This window comes from Populus trichocarpa, chromosome 10 (assembly GCF_000002775.5).
Source record: "Populus trichocarpa isolate Nisqually-1 chromosome 10, P.trichocarpa_v4.1, whole genome shotgun sequence".
Lineage (NCBI taxonomy): Eukaryota > Viridiplantae > Streptophyta > Magnoliopsida > Malpighiales > Salicaceae > Populus > Populus trichocarpa.
The window spans coordinates 21886368-21902679 of NC_037294.2; the positions used below are offsets into that span (position 1 = coordinate 21886368).

General features: G+C 34.2%; 3 protein-coding genes across 5 annotated transcripts; all 3 read left to right on the forward strand.

Moving 5' to 3' along the window:
- The first annotated feature begins 288 nt into the window (after window positions 1-288).
- LOC7491613 (40S ribosomal protein S17-4) lies at window positions 289-1953 on the forward strand. Of its 2 annotated transcripts, none has more exons than XM_006378762.3 (2): window positions 289-418; window positions 1322-1953. In XM_006378762.3, exon 2 carries the CDS (start codon window positions 1344-1346, stop codon window positions 1770-1772), a length of 429 nt encoding a protein of 142 aa, XP_006378824.1. In that variant the 5' UTR covers window positions 289-418; window positions 1322-1343; the 3' UTR covers window positions 1773-1953. The 2 variants fall into 2 exon arrangements, with proteins under 2 accessions (XP_006378824.1, XP_052312279.1); XM_052456319.1 differs by having other exon boundaries at window positions 322-418; window positions 1304-1953.
- A 629-nt stretch (window positions 1954-2582) lies between these two features.
- LOC7491612 (pentatricopeptide repeat-containing protein At5g04810, chloroplastic) lies at window positions 2583-10684 on the forward strand. Of its 2 annotated transcripts, XM_024610451.2 has the most exons (11): window positions 2583-3510; window positions 3893-4020; window positions 4459-4599; window positions 4992-5078; window positions 5600-5753; window positions 6740-6799; window positions 7823-8251; window positions 8852-9147; window positions 9326-9455; window positions 9574-9624; window positions 9927-10041. In XM_024610451.2, the coding sequence occupies exons 1-10, from the start codon at window positions 2638-2640 to the stop codon at window positions 9595-9597; spliced, it is 2322 nt and encodes a 773-aa protein (XP_024466219.1). In that variant the 5' UTR covers window positions 2583-2637; the 3' UTR covers window positions 9598-9624; window positions 9927-10041. The 2 variants fall into 2 exon arrangements, with proteins under 2 accessions (XP_024466219.1, XP_002316488.4); XM_002316452.4 differs by lacking the exon at window positions 9574-9624 and having other exon boundaries at window positions 2584-3510; window positions 9927-10684.
- A 2120-nt stretch (window positions 10685-12804) lies between these two features.
- Window positions 12805-14301, forward strand: LOC7491611 (uncharacterized). Its single transcript, XM_002316451.3, has 2 exons — window positions 12805-13518; window positions 13808-14301. Exons 1-2 carry the CDS (start codon window positions 13267-13269, stop codon window positions 14171-14173), a joined length of 618 nt encoding a protein of 205 aa, XP_002316487.2. The 5' UTR covers window positions 12805-13266; the 3' UTR covers window positions 14174-14301.
- Window positions 14302-16312: the final 2011 nt, after the last annotated feature.

Consider the following 16312-nt stretch of genomic DNA (forward strand, 5'->3'; position numbering starts at 1 on the left):
TTTATATTAATAAATTACCGTATTAATCTACTAGAAAGATTTGGCAAGACGAGGTTTAATAACATGATCTGCACCTGTTTTATCCATATCCATTAACAAAAATTTCACTCACCTCGTCAAAAGACTGATTCTATTAAAACAAAAATTGTAAAGGAAAAAAAAACAAAATAACGATTGAAGAAAAGGAAAAACGTAGTGGGCTTCTTATTCCCCCGCCCAAAAAACGTAATGGGCCTTCTATTTCATACACCTAAACATGGACCCAGTAGAACGGCCCGTTAAGTTGTTAACAAAATAGTGGCTGGCAGGCGCAAACCCTAGACTGCTTATATACCTGAAGAAGACTCTCTTCCTCCCTCCCATAACGCCGCAGCAGTACCTCGGTATTCGTCATCGGGGCTCTCCTTGCATCTTGAAGGTAACTTTCACTTCTTTCTTGCTTCGTGTTTCCTTAGCCACCGACTATATCTCGTGAGAGAGAGAGAAACCTTCAGTATGTTTTAGTTTGTGGGATATCTGTTTAGTTAATCAATTTTTTGAAAAAAAAAATATGGTTTTTGTTGCTTTTGTGTGTGTTTGATCTGTTTGGTTGCTAAGACAATGTGGGATAAAGGTATTGTTTTTGGGTTTCTTTTTATGCTTTGGATATTTACTTTCTTAGTAATGGGACTGCAAAACTGTTCTTAATATTACTTTTTGCTGAAGAAGTGTTTTTAGTAATTGATTTGTTTGCTGAGAAAGTATGAGATCTGGAACAAGTTTTATTGATTACCTTACTCATTTGAATGAATAAAGAATCCTAAGACTTAAGATTTTTTTCTTGAAAATTATTGTTGTTTTGATGGTGGGAAGCTTTTGAAGTTTGATTTATTGTCTGTAATTTGATGTTCAGTTTACACTTGTTGTGGATTTTATTTCCCATTTCCCTTTTTTTGGTTAGAATAGTTCCGACCACTATCAACACGGTATCACTGTGGGTTTCCAGCTCTTTTGAAACTGGAAAACAGGATGTTTTATCTGACATGCCCCATAATTTGAATAGAATATGTTTTATTTTGTTATTCATGGTCTTTGAGGAGCTTTTGTGGAGCTCCTCTCCTCAATGAATTATTTGAATTTAAGATTATAGCATTGACAATTCAAGCAGTCCTCTTGTAGCTCCATTGCATTTTGGATGTCATGTCATCATGTGTGAACTTAGAGTTAATGGTGTTTTGTCTTTAGATCATTAAAAAATGTAGTTTCTCATCTTTTGCTTTTATGTTTCCTTGAAAGGAAATGACAATCACCATAACAGTTTCAGTTACTCTTCTCTTTGCAGCAGCAGCAGCTTATTAGCTAAGATGGGTCGTGTTCGTACCAAGACAGTGAAGAAGTCTTCACGCCAGGTCATTGAGAGGTACTACTCTAAAATGACCTTGGATTTCCACACCAACAAGAAGATTTTGGAAGAGGTTGCTATCATCCCCTCGAAGCGTCTCCGCAACAAGATTGCTGGGTTCTCTACCCATCTAATGAAGCGTATTCAGAAGGGACCAGTTCGTGGCATCTCACTGAAACTACAAGAGGAAGAGCGTGAGCGTCGCATGGATTTCGTGCCTGAGGAGTCTGCCATTAAGATCCATGAGATTAAGGTTGACAAAGAGACCATTGACATGCTTGCCGCTCTTGGGATGTCAGATGTTCCTGGGCTTGTTGAAGTTGAGCCTCAGCCTATGCTTCCCACTCAGGGATTCGGTAGAGGAGGTGGTGCTAGGAGGTTCTTGAGTTAAATTAACCTCCATAGGATGTTCGAGTGCAAGAACTTTAAATATCTTGTCTTGTCTTTTTTTAGTGCTCGCTTTCAGTGTCTGTTATGGATATTACCCTCAGTGGGTATTGGTACTTGATTGTTAAAAACTGGAGATTTAGTTGATTTTGCTGTTAAAGAATGATATTTTTAGTTGATTTAAACCCGTCTTATAATGCCATTTTTGTCATGTGCTCAACTATGTGAACACCTTGCATTTCAATTTTATTAGGCATCATTACTCGGGAGAAAGTGTGATTTGTTCTTCCCTGGGCTTCATCAAGCAAGCTGTAGAACCCCCCATGTTAAATGGTGACTCGCATGCTATTGTTCAATACAAGCTTGTGCCGCTGCAGAATGATTTGTCTTTTCATGAGCAAGAATTCCTAATACCAGTGGGTGGATGCTTGCAATGTGCAGTGCCCAAGGCTTTGATTCATCCCCTATATTTTGTCACGAGTGAGTCGTCTAAAGGTCAAAGGTGTATGCTACACCGACAATGCTCCACTAAGAATTGAGCACTTCCATTAGGTGAAATGTTGCCAAGGCAAGTTTCCAGTCAATGAACTCCATGCGCCATACCAAACCAGTTTTTTAGGCACTGTTTAGGCGAAAATAGTGAAGAGAGTGTCTAGATCTTTATTCTATCTTAAAACCGTAATTAAATATATTTTTTTATCTGGAAAAATAATTAAATACTATATTATATTCTATATATTTTTTTAAAAGTTTCTAGCCCATGTACAGGCCTATTTCTAGAATACTTACTCTAAGCGCATATAAAGAGTAGAAGTACCCAAAGTTTCAAAAACTACCACCATTTCCTCAGTCTCAACAGTAAACAGATAATGGATATTTCGCCACTCTCCACCACCCCACGCTTCCCTCATTCTCCCACTCCCTTCTCCTCCATCGCCACCACAACCATTTCTTTCTCCCTCAAACCAACACCTCCACCACCACCAGAACCCACCAATTCTTCCTCTATTCGCCGTCCCAAATCACTCACTCCAACACCCTCCACCAGCTCCACCCCAACCCCAACCACCCCTAAATTCCCCAAGAACCCTCTCAAAACCCTCCTCAACCCCTCCAAACCCTCAGTAACAAGCACCACCACCACCAACCCTCTTTCTCTCTCCACCAAACTCCGCCTCTCCAGCAAACTCTCGCCCCCTCCTCCTCCACCACCACCGCCGCCGCCGCTTGAAATACTTCAAACCCCAGAAGCTGAAACCCAAGAAAAGACTCAAAAGATAGAAAATGAAGCCCCCAGAATTGAATTCTACCAAAATGGGAAGATCTTTATAGGAAATTTACCAAACTGGATAAAAAAACATGAACTTTCTGAATTCTTCAGTCAATTCGGGCCTATAAAGAATGTAATTTTGATCCAGAGTCATAATGAGACTGAAAGGAATGCGGGGTTTGGGTTTATTATCTATGATGGTCCAAAAGCAGGGAAGTCTGCAATGAAAGCTGAGGAATTTGATGGAATGGAGTTTCATGGGAGGGTTTTGACTGTGAAATTGGATGATGGGAGAAGATTGAAAGCGAAAGCAGAGGAGAGAAAGAATTGGGTTTATGGAGAGGATGGAAAAGATTATAGGTCTAAATGGCATGAAGAAAGAGAAGGGTCTACAAAGGCTTTTCGGAAGGTTTTAGACACGCAACCGGAGAATTGGCAGGCAGTTGTTAGTGCTTTCGAAAGGATTAAGAAGGTAAAAGGTGCCAGACATTCTTCTTGTTAGACTTGTATTTTTTTTTTAAAGTTGATTAAGCAGATAAAATGTGTGACCTATAAGAATTATGTCTTCAAAGAGTAGGAAGCGATGGATTCCCTGATTATTCTTTGTTTGACATCACATTTATAACCATGACTTGTGCAGATTATAGTAACCAGGGTCTCAGTTGAGAAACATTAACTTTTAAGGGAATGATTTATGCTCAATGGCTTAATTCATAATGCATTTGACTTCTATAATGATGGAAAATGCTGCATAATCATATCATGCGTGACCTTTTATATTTAAGAAAGTTATAATAGCTTTTACTTGGTCATTTATAATGTTTGTTTCCTCTTTTTTCACATCATTTTATTAGCCTTCTAGAAGGGAGTTTGGATTAATGGTGGGGTACTATGCAAGGCGAGGGGATATGCATCGTGCACGACAAACTTTTGAGAGCATGCGAGCAAGGGGAATAGATCCCAGCTCACATGTCTATACGAGGTAAAATTTCTGATAAAACATCTTTAGTATTGCTTCTGTGTGATTTAAGTTGAATTAACTTCTTCATGAGCTTCTTCATCTGTTGAAATACTGGTCATCCATCCAAATTGTATTGGATGCATACATGTTATGTGAACAATGTGTCTGGATGCAAATTATATTTTAGGAAGCAAACCTTCTGAGAAAGATTTCACTCTTGAGTTATTCAAACAAGATTGTAGGACTTTCAGCTTTGAATATTGTATATTATTTATGTGTTTATTCTTTATTCACGTTGTTATTCATTTTTCTGGTAAATTGGCAATGTCTGTTGAAGGCTGCTTCCCAAGTGTAATATATGTTCAATTAACAGGAACTTGGTTCCTCATAGTTTTTGAGGATAATAGTTATGTATTTTAATTTTCTTCTTTTGGCATTAAAGTTATTTATTTCATGCAGCCTTATTCACGCTTATGCAGTTGGTAGAGACATGGAAGAAGCACTGTCTTGTGTTAGGAAAATGAATGAAGAGGGCATTGAAATGAGTCTGGTGACTTATAGCATAGTTGTCGGAGGATTTGCCAAATTCGGCAATGCTGAGTAAGTAAATATTACCTTTAGTACCTTTTTTCTTGAAGAATGTATCTGTTTCATTAACTTTGCTCTTGGAAAGTATCCTTGTATATGCCAGAGTAATATATCTGCCAGTTCTGAAGCCTCTTTTTTTTTTTTTTTTTCCAACTTGTTTTTAAGCTTTTGTTTTTTTTGTGTTTTTATTTCTCATTCACGTAGTGGTTTATTCTTTGAACTAAATTATTTGTAGTTTTTTATGACTTGATCAACATGTAAAAGCTTTGATGACATATGCTTTAAACTTCAGCATTGTAACTCATTCCTGTCCTTACTTTCTATATTGCAAAACATTGCAACTTTGGTTTTTGTTTCAGAAGTTCCTCTCTGTGCTAATAATAACTTAAAAGTTGATTTTGAAGAGCTGCAGATTGCTGGTTTAAGAAGGCCAAAGAGAGGCATACGAATTTGAATGCATACATTTATGGGAACATTATATACGCTTATTGGTCAGTATTAAGTTTCGAATTCAAGTCTATGTTAATTTTCTTATTGTTATATTTATACTTATAAATATGGATTGCTTCAATATGCTGACGAGTTCCATGGCTATAAATATGAGGTCAAATACATATGTGCTACCTTTTCAAGTCTACTTGTACTCTATATGTATGTACTCATGTAACCAGTAATTATTTTAGGGCTATTGTTGGTGAATTTGTCAAGTCTCCCACTCCCAAGTGCAATTATTGGGGTCCAAGTCTTTGGGGTGCCAACTTTATTAAATTATTGAAGGTTAAGACCATATAAGGACCCTTGTCAGTTGCATCATTTGTGGGCAAAGGCCTTTGGTATGTGTTGAATGGATCTTTGGAGGATATGCTTATTGAACTAGGTTGCATGCTAAAATTTGTATCTGCCATCTTTTGTCTACACATTATACTTTACACTCTCTGTTAAAATCTTTTCCAAGTTTATGAGGTGCTTACATAAATTCACAATAGCTTCACTCCTCATCTATTAATTATAGTCAGGCATGCAATATGGATCGAGCTGAAGCTCTGGTGAGAGAGATGGAAGAAGAAGGTATAGATGCTCCTCTTGACATATATCATACCATGATGGATGGTTACACTATGATTAGAAATGAAGAAAAATGTCTTATTGTATTCAAAAGGCTTAAGGTAACAAGATGATGATGTCATAGAGTTTATCCTGTGAAGTGATTACTTGTGTGCTTCAGTTTTGTAAGTTTTATTTGCGTTGGGGATATGTTCTGTGTCTTTTAGCTTCATTAATCCGTAAAGCATAATTGTCAAGTTTTGCAACTGTTTCATGTAAAAAGTGTTAAAAAAACTTCTTAGAAAGAATCTAATATCTAGTTGTTAAGCACCTCTATATGTAAAAAATTCTATAATTTTCAGATAAATCTAGCTTGTGTATAACTTAATAAGCAATTTGTTTCATGATTCATGCTTTCAAAAGTTGAATAATCTAAAATTTATAGTCTGCATCGGGCCTAATGTTTTCTGATCAAGTTTTGTTTGCCATGTTACATATCGTGCAAATTCTTCAATGGGCTCTCCTTTATAAGTGTCTTTAAGATGCACGTGAAAGGTTTAATAAGATGTGAACTTTGTTACCAAGAGAGCAACAAATAAATGATAGTGGAAAAACATTTTTGTGAAAGTAAAGCATCAAGTCTTCCTTTGTTCCATGGTTTGATTGGTGAGAATATGGAACACTTCACAAATGTTTAGATATGTGTACATACATGTGCATGTATGCTTGTATGGACTGACCTAAGGAAATCGCAAAGGAGTGTCAACTTTTAAGATTCTGTTGACTACTTATTGAAGCAAGAAATTGAACTTAGGTCAAATTTCTGGCAAAATACCTTGTTGAAGACTACTTTAATTTTATTTTTTTTGTGTGTGTGTGTGTGTGTGTCAAGTAAAGGTGCCAGAGTACACAATCCAGGAAGTAGCAAAATCCATATAGGGTTAATGCCTGATCAGTGGTTGATGTTTAAATAATGTTTGATAACATGTAATTGCAAAGCTTCACCTTTGCCTTTAATACTCTGCCATGAAGAATTTACATGAATTGTGGTATAATTCATATCTTATTTATAGTCCCATCATACTAAATTGCTATATGCATGCTGTAGGAATGTGGATTTGCTCCTTCAGTGATCACCTATGGATGTCTCATCAATATGTACACCAAGGTAAGCCTTTTGTCATTTCACCTTTTTGCTCTAAAATTTTTGCATCTTTATTCTATTTTGAAGCTCCCTTGCACACGAGCCTAGTGAAGCAATCTGACACCAAAATGCTTGGAATTTAAGGAAAGGGCAGCCCTAACTCAAGATAGTACCATTTAAACATTCTGGACAAAACTTGTGGAGCTAAGTATGTCATTGCTCAAATCAAATTGATTTATAATTCATTGCACAAAGGATAATATAAAAAACATAAATTGGAAGAATGAACTCAGATATTTGAGTGCATGAAAAGTAAAAAGCTGTGGTAAGTTATAAAAGAGATCTTTTAGATGCCTGCATTCATTTGTTTTCACCTTCTCTTGGAGTTGTGTCCTGAAAGAGTGGGACATGGAGACAGTTTTCTGAGTGGACTGGAAAGGTGATCATGTTGGAGGATTACAGGTGAATTTGTTTGTTGACAGAGCTTATGGATTCAGTGCTAAGAAAGCTGGGATCCAGTCCATTTGAATGTCTAAATGCTCTCATAGAGTTGGGCATCAGGTGGTCTTCCAGCAACATAATTTTTCTTTTTTGAATATACTAGAAGAGCAATCATGAAGGAGGATGCAGGGGGATTTGTGTGTTGTGACGGCTTATGACTTTAGTGCTAAGGGTGCAATCAGGTTCAACTGAATTGGAATCTTCTGAAAGTTTGACGTCAGGTGTCCTTCCTGCAAGCTAATTTGAGGTTCAGAAAGATTGAGAGAAGGTTGAGAATTTTAGAAGAGGGACGCTAGCAGAGTTTTCTTAGTTGAGGATTTTGACCATTCATGTTTTGTTGTGCTCCGCTGTTCAAACTTTCTTAATCTTTGTGCTTTATGAAAGTACAGTGTGTCTTCTTCAATATTATTCATTGAATATTGCTGTTCGAGTTCTGTATTTTGTTGCATGTATAGTTGCTCCTCACTCATGCTTTGTAGTTAAGTTGGTATCTCTAGTCTTCTGTTTAATTGATGATCAAACATCATATCCAAACCTTCTTTTCAGATTGGTAAAGTTTCTAAAGCCCTGGAGGTTAGCAAAATGATGAAATCTGTTGGCATAAAGCATAACATGAAGACATATTCCATGTTGATCAACGGGTTCTTGAAGTTAAAAGATTGGACCAATGCATTTGCAGTTTTCGAAGATGTTATCAAAGATGGTTTGAAACCTGATGTTGTCCTCTATAATAACATTATCAAAGCTTTCTGTGGAATGGGAAATATGGATCGTGCCATCCATATGGTGAAGGAAATGCAGAAGGAAAGATGTAGGCCTACATCACGCACATTTATGCCCATTATACATGGATTTGCAAGAGCTGGAGAAATGAGGAGGGCCCTAGAAATTTTTGATATGATGAGGCGGAGTGGGTGCATCCCAACTGTGCATACCTTCAATGCTTTGGTTCTTGGCCTTGTTGAGAAGCGCAAGGTAAACTATGCATATGATGTAATGTAGTGTTGGAACCTGGTCAGACCAGATTCCAACTTTGACAAATAGACCAGGTTGTGAAAAGGACTTTTTTGTTGATGTCATGTTGTGTGCTGTATAACTAATTTAGCATGGACTTTTTTCAACGTTGTTGGATTTGTTAGGAAAGGAGTAGTTGTCTATAGCATTGCTGAAGTGTCTGAAAGACTTCCTAAATATGTGTCCTTCACCTTCAGGGTACATAGAAAATCTCGAAAGTCTGCTTGCATGAACAACATTGTGATGAGTAATTTACTATATCTATTTATGGGAGTTATTAAGACTCTTACACCCCCATATATTTGGTTGAAAAATTTGAACCTCTCTTCCAGTTTTCTGAACCATTGTTCCCATCATATCCCTCAGTTATTTGATCGACTTAAGTCACTTCTTGAGATGCTTAGTGAAGTTCCATTTTGGTATATGTGGAATAATATCAGCAGTTTTGAAAATTGAATTATGTTTATCCTTTGGTGAATGTTGTCTTCTCTGGAAGCCTATATTCAGTAATGTTCTCTCTTCTTGTTTGACACAACTATATTTATCTTGTGTATCTTGTAGATGGAGAAGGCTGTTGAAATATTGGATGAGATGGCACTGGCAGGTGTAAGTCCAGATGAACACACATACACGACAATCATGCATGGTTATGCAGCATTAGGTGATACTGGAAAGGCCTTCGAGTATTTTACCAAAATGAGAAATGAAGGACTACAGCTTGATGTATTTACATACGAGGCACTGCTCAAGGCGTGTTGCAAGTCAGGCAGGATGCAAAGTGCTTTAGCAGTTACTCGAGAAATGAATGCTCAAAAGATTCCAAGAAACACCTTTGTCTATAACATATTAATTGATGGGTAGGAATTATTGTCTATTACTCTAAAATTTGTGTTCTGAGAAGACTTCTAACCTCTTTAATATCATTGCAATTAATGTATTCTCAGAAACTCCTCTAATCTCCCCCTATTTCTTCCGGTCAGATATGTTGTCCACATCTGTTTCCAATAACTTGATTCAATTATTTTCCTGATGTAGATGGGCTCGAAGAGGTGATATTTGGGAGGCTGCTGACCTTATGCAGCAAATGAATCAAGAAGGGGTTCAACCTGATATTCATACCTACACATCTTTTATAAATGCTTGTTGCAAGGCTGGAGATATGCTGGTATGCTTTGCTGATCAGTCATTAGTCAGTTTGTTTTTTACACGGCTAGTAAAGAGCACACTGAATGCATTCTGAACTTGAATGGTGATAACAAGCATTTCATTCTAAATTTCTGTAGCTCTTGCACAGAGAACCTGATTAACATGAGTTCATAGGATTTCATCTGCAGGTGAAAATAATTTCATCTTTTTTTCTTTAGGTGTTTATTCAGCAAATCAGTGCTTCATTTCTTACTTGGGTATGGATTATAGGATGGATTTTTTTTATTTCTAGTTATCAGAACAATTTGACGGCAATATGTGTAAAATACTTGTCATCGGAAGTTTTGTTTCAGTTTACTCGAATGCATTATAAGTTAGTGCATCTTTTTCTTTTAAGTTGGTGCATCTTTTCCTTTTAATGCATAATAGGATGAGTTTTTTTTTTTTCCGTGGCATTCGTCATATGATTTGAATAATCCATATTTTCCAGAGAGCAACAAAAACAATGGAAGAAATGGAAGCTGCAGGGGTGAAGCCAAATGTGAAAACCTACACCACGTTGATTCATGGGTGGGCAAATGCTTCTCTTCCAGAAAAGGCTTTGAGCTGCTTCGAAGAGTTGAAGTTGGCCGGATTAAAGCCTGATAAAGCTGTGTACCATTGCTTAATGACATCATTGCTGTCAAGGGCTACTGTTGCTGAAGCATACATTTACTCGGGGATACTGTCCATTTGTAGAGAGATGATAGAGTTTGAGTTGACTGTAGATATGGGGACTGCAGTTTACTGGTCCAAGTGTTTACGCAAGATTGAAAGAATAGGTGGAGAGCTTACACAGACCTTGCAGAAGACCTTCCCTCCTGATTGGAACGCACATCATTCTCTCGAGGCTAACCACGAATCAGATATCAATGATGAACCCAGCATTCATGGTGATAATGACATGTTTTTGGCTGGTGTGAATGATGGAGATGGCGATGATGAGGATGATGATCATCATTATCGCAAGGGTTTTAACCAAAGACTGTGGGTCTAAACCAGGTTAGGAGTCTGGAGTCAAAGCTTGAATCAAATATGATAAAAACTCGAGAGGGTTAGTTTCTCAAGAAATTTTTAACTTCTACCAGCTTCAATTCTCACGTAGCAACATTATCTTTGCCTTCATCAATATTATAGTTGAATGAAAATCAAGATTCAAATTAATTTAACCTTTTATATATATGAAAATCAAGATTCAAATCATTAAAACCTTCACTGTTCTTATCCCTCTCAGTTGTTATATCCCTTTATTTCTTTGATGTTGTCATCAAATAGCATCTTTAAATATGTGCAAATATCCACGCTCTAGGTTAGGTGATGTCAAGATTGTCCTGTACTCGAGCTACCATCCCATTATTTTTTTCAGAATTGTTGTTCAAGATTTTAATGAAAATCAGATATATATATATATATATATTTGCGTAGCTTAATTTTATTCTTGGGCTATCAAATAACTGTTAGGTTGTGTTAATGCAGTTTTTTCCTTTTTTCTTTTTAACATATTATATTATATTTTAAAAGCGTGAGAAAAACGTTGTATGTTTACTGTGGATATAAATTTATTACACTGCTTACAATATAGAATGTTTGCATTGTCGATAATATTGTAGTGTTATGGTGCGTTGTCTTTGCTATTTTTTAATTGAAAAATGCTATTGAGGGATGTTGTCTATTTTATTTTTTGTGCCAGAAGCTGCTGGGTCCTGTTGCCTAGTAGGACTCAATAGTGTTGGCCGAGTCTGTTTCATTCAAAATCTGGGTCTGTAATTGGTACGGAGTAAACTGGTCAACCTGCCGGGTCAACTCGGAACTCGGGTGACCTAGAAAAAACTCGATAGAGATTTTTTTTTCAAAAGTGTTTTTTCTCCTACCTAGAGATTTTTTTTTTCATATTTTTCAATTAGTTACTAATTCATTTCAAAGTTCAGTATATAAATACTAGAATAATGTTTTATTTTTGCAATGTGGAATTTGAAGCCCTTTTAATATATATACTCTATGTTCACAAGAAAAAAGTTATGTTTTTTTAATGTGGGATAAAAAAACCTTTTTGATTTAAATACTTCAACTCAGAAGAATAAGATAATATCTTTTCAGTGTGGGATAAAAAACATTTTAAAATAATCTTTTAAACTTAATTGTTTACAAAATATATAGCTTATATCCACATGAATTGTTTCTTAATTTTTTCATAAAAAATATTAAAACCTTAAATATTTTTTTTTAATTTTTTTGGGTTGACTCGAGTCAACCCATGTCACCCGGGGCTCGACCCCTTAGCTGGGTCAACCCCAGGCCAGGTTTGATAACTATGATTGCCATGAAAATATAACTTTAAAGAATGCAATTGAAAAGAAATAAAGTGATTGCCATGAAAATATAACTTTAAAGAATGCAATTGAAAAGAAATAAAGTGATTTGATCGGTTAAAAAACTAAAAACCAAAAAAATAGACAAAACCTTCTCTTATTTTATTTTGTTCAGGAGATTCTTTTAAAAAATATTGATTTTTTTTGTTATTTATTTAATTTTCGGAGTGATTTTTCTAATTTATCTATGGTTTTATTTTTATATTTTATATAGATAAATTATGTTTTTGAAAATAAAAAATATTTATTTTTAGATGATATTCTTAATATGTATAGCTTTATATGTTATTTTTTTATTCTTATTGTATTGAATCAATTTAATATTTTATTTTTCAAGATTCAATATCTTGATCTACGTTTGTCTCTTGATTTTTCAAGTTTTGTTTTTAAATATCATTAATGATTGTTTATTAATTTATTAACATACATAATTTTTAGTTTATTTGATTACATTTGTGCAAAAAGTTTTTGATTTGTCATATTTTTTGAACTATCAAAATACATTGAAAAAACTTACATAAATAATTTTTTTTTAAAAATAAAAATATTTAACCCGCGCAATGGATCACACATATGAAAACATGTCTTCTTTTAATTAATTAATTTAAAATTATTTTTGCTTATTCTTACCTTTTGGTTATAGTAAAACATTTCATTAACTTTAGATATAAAACTGAGAATTACAAAAGTGGAATGAAAATGAAATATACCAGGCTTAACTGAAACAAATCAAAGATTTTGGATGAAATTAAAATATATATATATATATATAAACCCCAAGAGGCAAATTGAGATTTACCTTCTTTTTATTAATTAGATATAATTATGGATATTCTTGTTTATTAATTAATGATAGCATTAATAATGCTATATAAATATATATATATGATCATAGCCATTTACACAAGGGGGTATTTATTATCTATTGTTTGTTTTCTAAATTACAACGGCTATTCAATGTTTCCACTCTGTACGTCTTTATTAAAACGGATCGATTGCATTGCAATCTGTATATGATTCTTCTTGACATTTGTTAAAATACAGTTCAACAACTTTAATTTCTTTTCTGTAATTTTGTCTCATTTCCCCATGCTTTAATTAGAGCTTCATGAATTTCAACTTAAAAAATTGAATCTATATTTATTTATTTAATTTTTTGAATACAAGCATGAAATTGGGTTTCCTACTAATAAGTTCTTCCTTACCATAACATCAAAATATGCTAAATCTTGCAAAATTCCCTCATGAAAAATGAACATCAATTTGTCATCCGTTTCATTACATTTTGTCCATTAGCTATTACCTAAAACCATTACCACCTTCGTAAAAAAACAGAAAGAGAAGAAGCTTTACAACCATACAAGTCAGTGTACTCTAAAACCATGTCCTCTAACCTTGTATAAATATGCTTGCTTCTTTGCTATGATCAAGTCATCAGAATTTACAATGATCTCACATAACCATAAACCACACAGTTTATGGCAATATGCTTGCCGAAATGAAGAAAAACATGGTGTGACCAAGAAGGGTGGTCGTGGCAATGATAGCATCGGATCAATCATAAATCAATTTCGTCAAGAATCTCATAAATCTCTTGATCTTAATTATCCAATGTTAGAACCAGGTCCCCCTTCTCGACCTTGTTTCCAATGGCATGACTTTTTCCATGAAGAGGTAAAGCAGCATGGTGTTTTCTTAATTTTATGAACTGATTTTTATTATTGCTATTTTTTTGCACTTTCCTTTTCTTATTCTCCAGTTTGATTAATTCTTATCCAGGGAAGAAGTTTTATTTTTCTACTTAGAGCCTGTTTGTTTATGCGTTTTTTTTCATTTTGATTGTTTTTTATTTGCACCGCAACGCAAAAAATTAAATAAATAAAAGGGTTTATGCATTATATATATATATATATATATATATATATATCGATTCTATCTGATCTTATTTATTTATTTATTGAAGATCGGAGTGAGATGTGAGGAGAAGGAAAGAAATGGAAGATGCTTTCCCATAATGGCAGGAGAAGGAAAGAGTCCAAATCTTGATTTGAGCCTCAGACTCTCACTGCCAGGATTGCAGCACCAACAGGATGAAGCATCAAAACGAGTTGGGATTTCATCAAGCCAACGTTCTTGTATGATAATAGACATGAACTCAATGAACAGAACCGACATAACCAAGGTACCTTCACTGGTTTTGATGGGCTGTGCACTTTGCCTCATTTATGTCATGGTGTCTGAGGTAGATCCCAAATGTCCACAATGCAAGAGAACCGTTTTGGTTGATGTGTTTCGTCACAGGCCAGCAAAGAAACCAAGGAGGTGTTAGTGTATACAAATGCATGCTATCTGGCTATATATGCTTTTGAGTTGGATTTTTTAGTGGGGGAGGCATAGTGCCATCTTCTGTTTTTTGCAGCTTTAGGGTTGGTGGGGTTTTAAGTTTGCGTTGTTGTGCTCTCCATATTTCCTTTAAGAGAAAATAATAATAATTAAGAATCCTTCGTGTTATCCCAAAAGCGTGAATGATTAGCATTGATGGCTAGTTGGTGTTCTTAGATTAGTTTTTGTATATAAAAAATTTGAAATTAATTCTATTCTTTTTGGGTGTGATTAAAAAAACCCATCCATCACCTTCAATCAATTTAAGGATATATTAGAATTTCTCTAAAAATCTTGTAGCAAAAAATTAAGATCACACCACTTATTGTGATAGTAAGCATAATTATACTTAACCCAAGATTTAACCTAGTTTAGAGCTTAGTCGAGTGCTTTTTAAATCAACTCGTGTATATTATAAAATAATATTATTTCGAGTAAAAATTAAAAAAAAAAGATGCGATAAGTGAAGTATAAATAATATTACTAGTTGAAGTCATAGAGTTTGTGGTGGAAGATTATAAAGTATAATTATTCTCATTAACAAGTTACCAAATTAATTAGACATGTTCTCAAAAAAAAAAAAAAAAAAAAAAACTATATCCAAAGCTATATTAGTTAATTAGTCCCATCTTATTGATTCTGGTTTACGTACGTATAAGAATCTTCTCAATCACATCTCTCGTTTATCTAGAGCTCCTCATGAATTGGAGAAATATTTCTCAAAAAATAATATGAAGATTTCTCAAAAAATGAATTATTTTATCGCATAAGTCATGCCTTTTAAACAGGAATTACATTAATAGATATGGATAAGAGAAGTCAATTGAATAATGTATAAAACTTTGGATAATGGATGAAATAATGTTTTAATTAGTTTAAACATAATTTGAGCATTTTACTTCCTCATATTTTACTATGTGAAATGTTTTTGGGACTTAGACATAATTTAAGAATTATGTTCTTAGCACACAAAACGAATGAAAATTCAGTCAAGATAAGATATGCTATCTAAGTTTATGTACGTATAGACAGGAACAATTCTAATTCCCTTCAAATATAGAATGGTTCTCAATTTAAAGATGTTCAAGACCTACCATACTATTTGGTAATGTTTTGGAGTTAGTATTTTGTTGTGGGAAATAAAACCCGGTTTTGGCTCGGCTCCAAAAGTTATCAAATTAGTTTATCAGATCAGTTCGAGTTTAATAACTATGTAGCTGTTTCTATAAGTATTTAGATCTAGATTTTCATGAATTATATGCACAAAACTGTTATGTTAATGCTAATAATAAAAAATTATAAAAATGATCTGACATGTCAACCTATGACTTGGTCAAAATTTTATTTAAGTTAAAAATTCTTAAAATAGCATCATTTCAAATTCTTTTAAAAAACTTGAAATGATTTAATCTTGGGTTAATTATTAACTTAGATCGTGAACCGAGTCACAGATTGAGTCCGATCTAACAACCTTTCTATGTAGTTCATGAGCTCTAAACAATTTCAAGGGCACGGTTCATGGGCTTGAGCCCACCAACGCTCCTATAGCAACACTTGGTTCCTCCAAAATATACAAATCTCCCAACCCAAAAAAACTGCACGAGTTGATATCTCTTTCCTCTGCTTTACGGCATGGATAAAATTATGGAATTCAAACAGTAAAATATCTAATATTTATTAATGAAAAAAATAAAATACTAAAATATTTTTTTTTATTATTCAATGTATATATTTTAACTGATTGTCGTGTTTCGGAGACATGTCCAACTAGCTCAGATATTTTAATTATCCCACTTGGTTTTGAAATACCAAACTAGTTGATGAACAAAGAAGGGGAAGGAAAAAAAAAGAACATTCTTCTCAACAAATCCTTTCCCTTCTGTTCTTGGCAGTTGGCACACAAACAGAACACAACTGAATCTGGACAAGAGTACGTACACTGTATAATTATTGTATGATTAAGTTCAATATTCCACATTTAAAAAAAAAAGTGCATTAATTGAAGGTGTTGGAACATTAATTGCAATTAATTAATTAATTAATTAATCACTTTCGCATCTCATGATAATTAAGTTTAAAAGGAGTT

Excerpts from the sequence above, each read along its gene's own strand:
- LOC7491611 (XM_002316451.3), top strand. The coding sequence starts at position 13,267 with ATGATCAAGTCATCAGAATTTACAATGATCTCACATAACCATAAACCA. Across the intron at positions 13,519-13,807 it reads ATGACTTTTTCCATGAAGAG|ATCGGAGTGAGATGTGAGGA; the intron begins GTAAAGCAGCAT and ends TATTTATTGAAG.
- LOC7491612 (XM_002316452.4), top strand. The coding sequence starts at position 2,638 with ATGGATATTTCGCCACTCTCCACCACCCCACGCTTCCCTCATTCTCCC. Across the intron at positions 3,511-3,892 it reads CTTTCGAAAGGATTAAGAAG|CCTTCTAGAAGGGAGTTTGG; the intron begins GTAAAAGGTGCC and ends TCATTTTATTAG. Across the intron at positions 5,754-6,739 it reads TTGTATTCAAAAGGCTTAAG|GAATGTGGATTTGCTCCTTC; the intron begins GTAACAAGATGA and ends TGCATGCTGTAG.
- LOC7491613 (XM_006378762.3), top strand. The coding sequence starts at position 1,344 with ATGGGTCGTGTTCGTACCAAGACAGTGAAGAAGTCTTCACGCCAGGTC.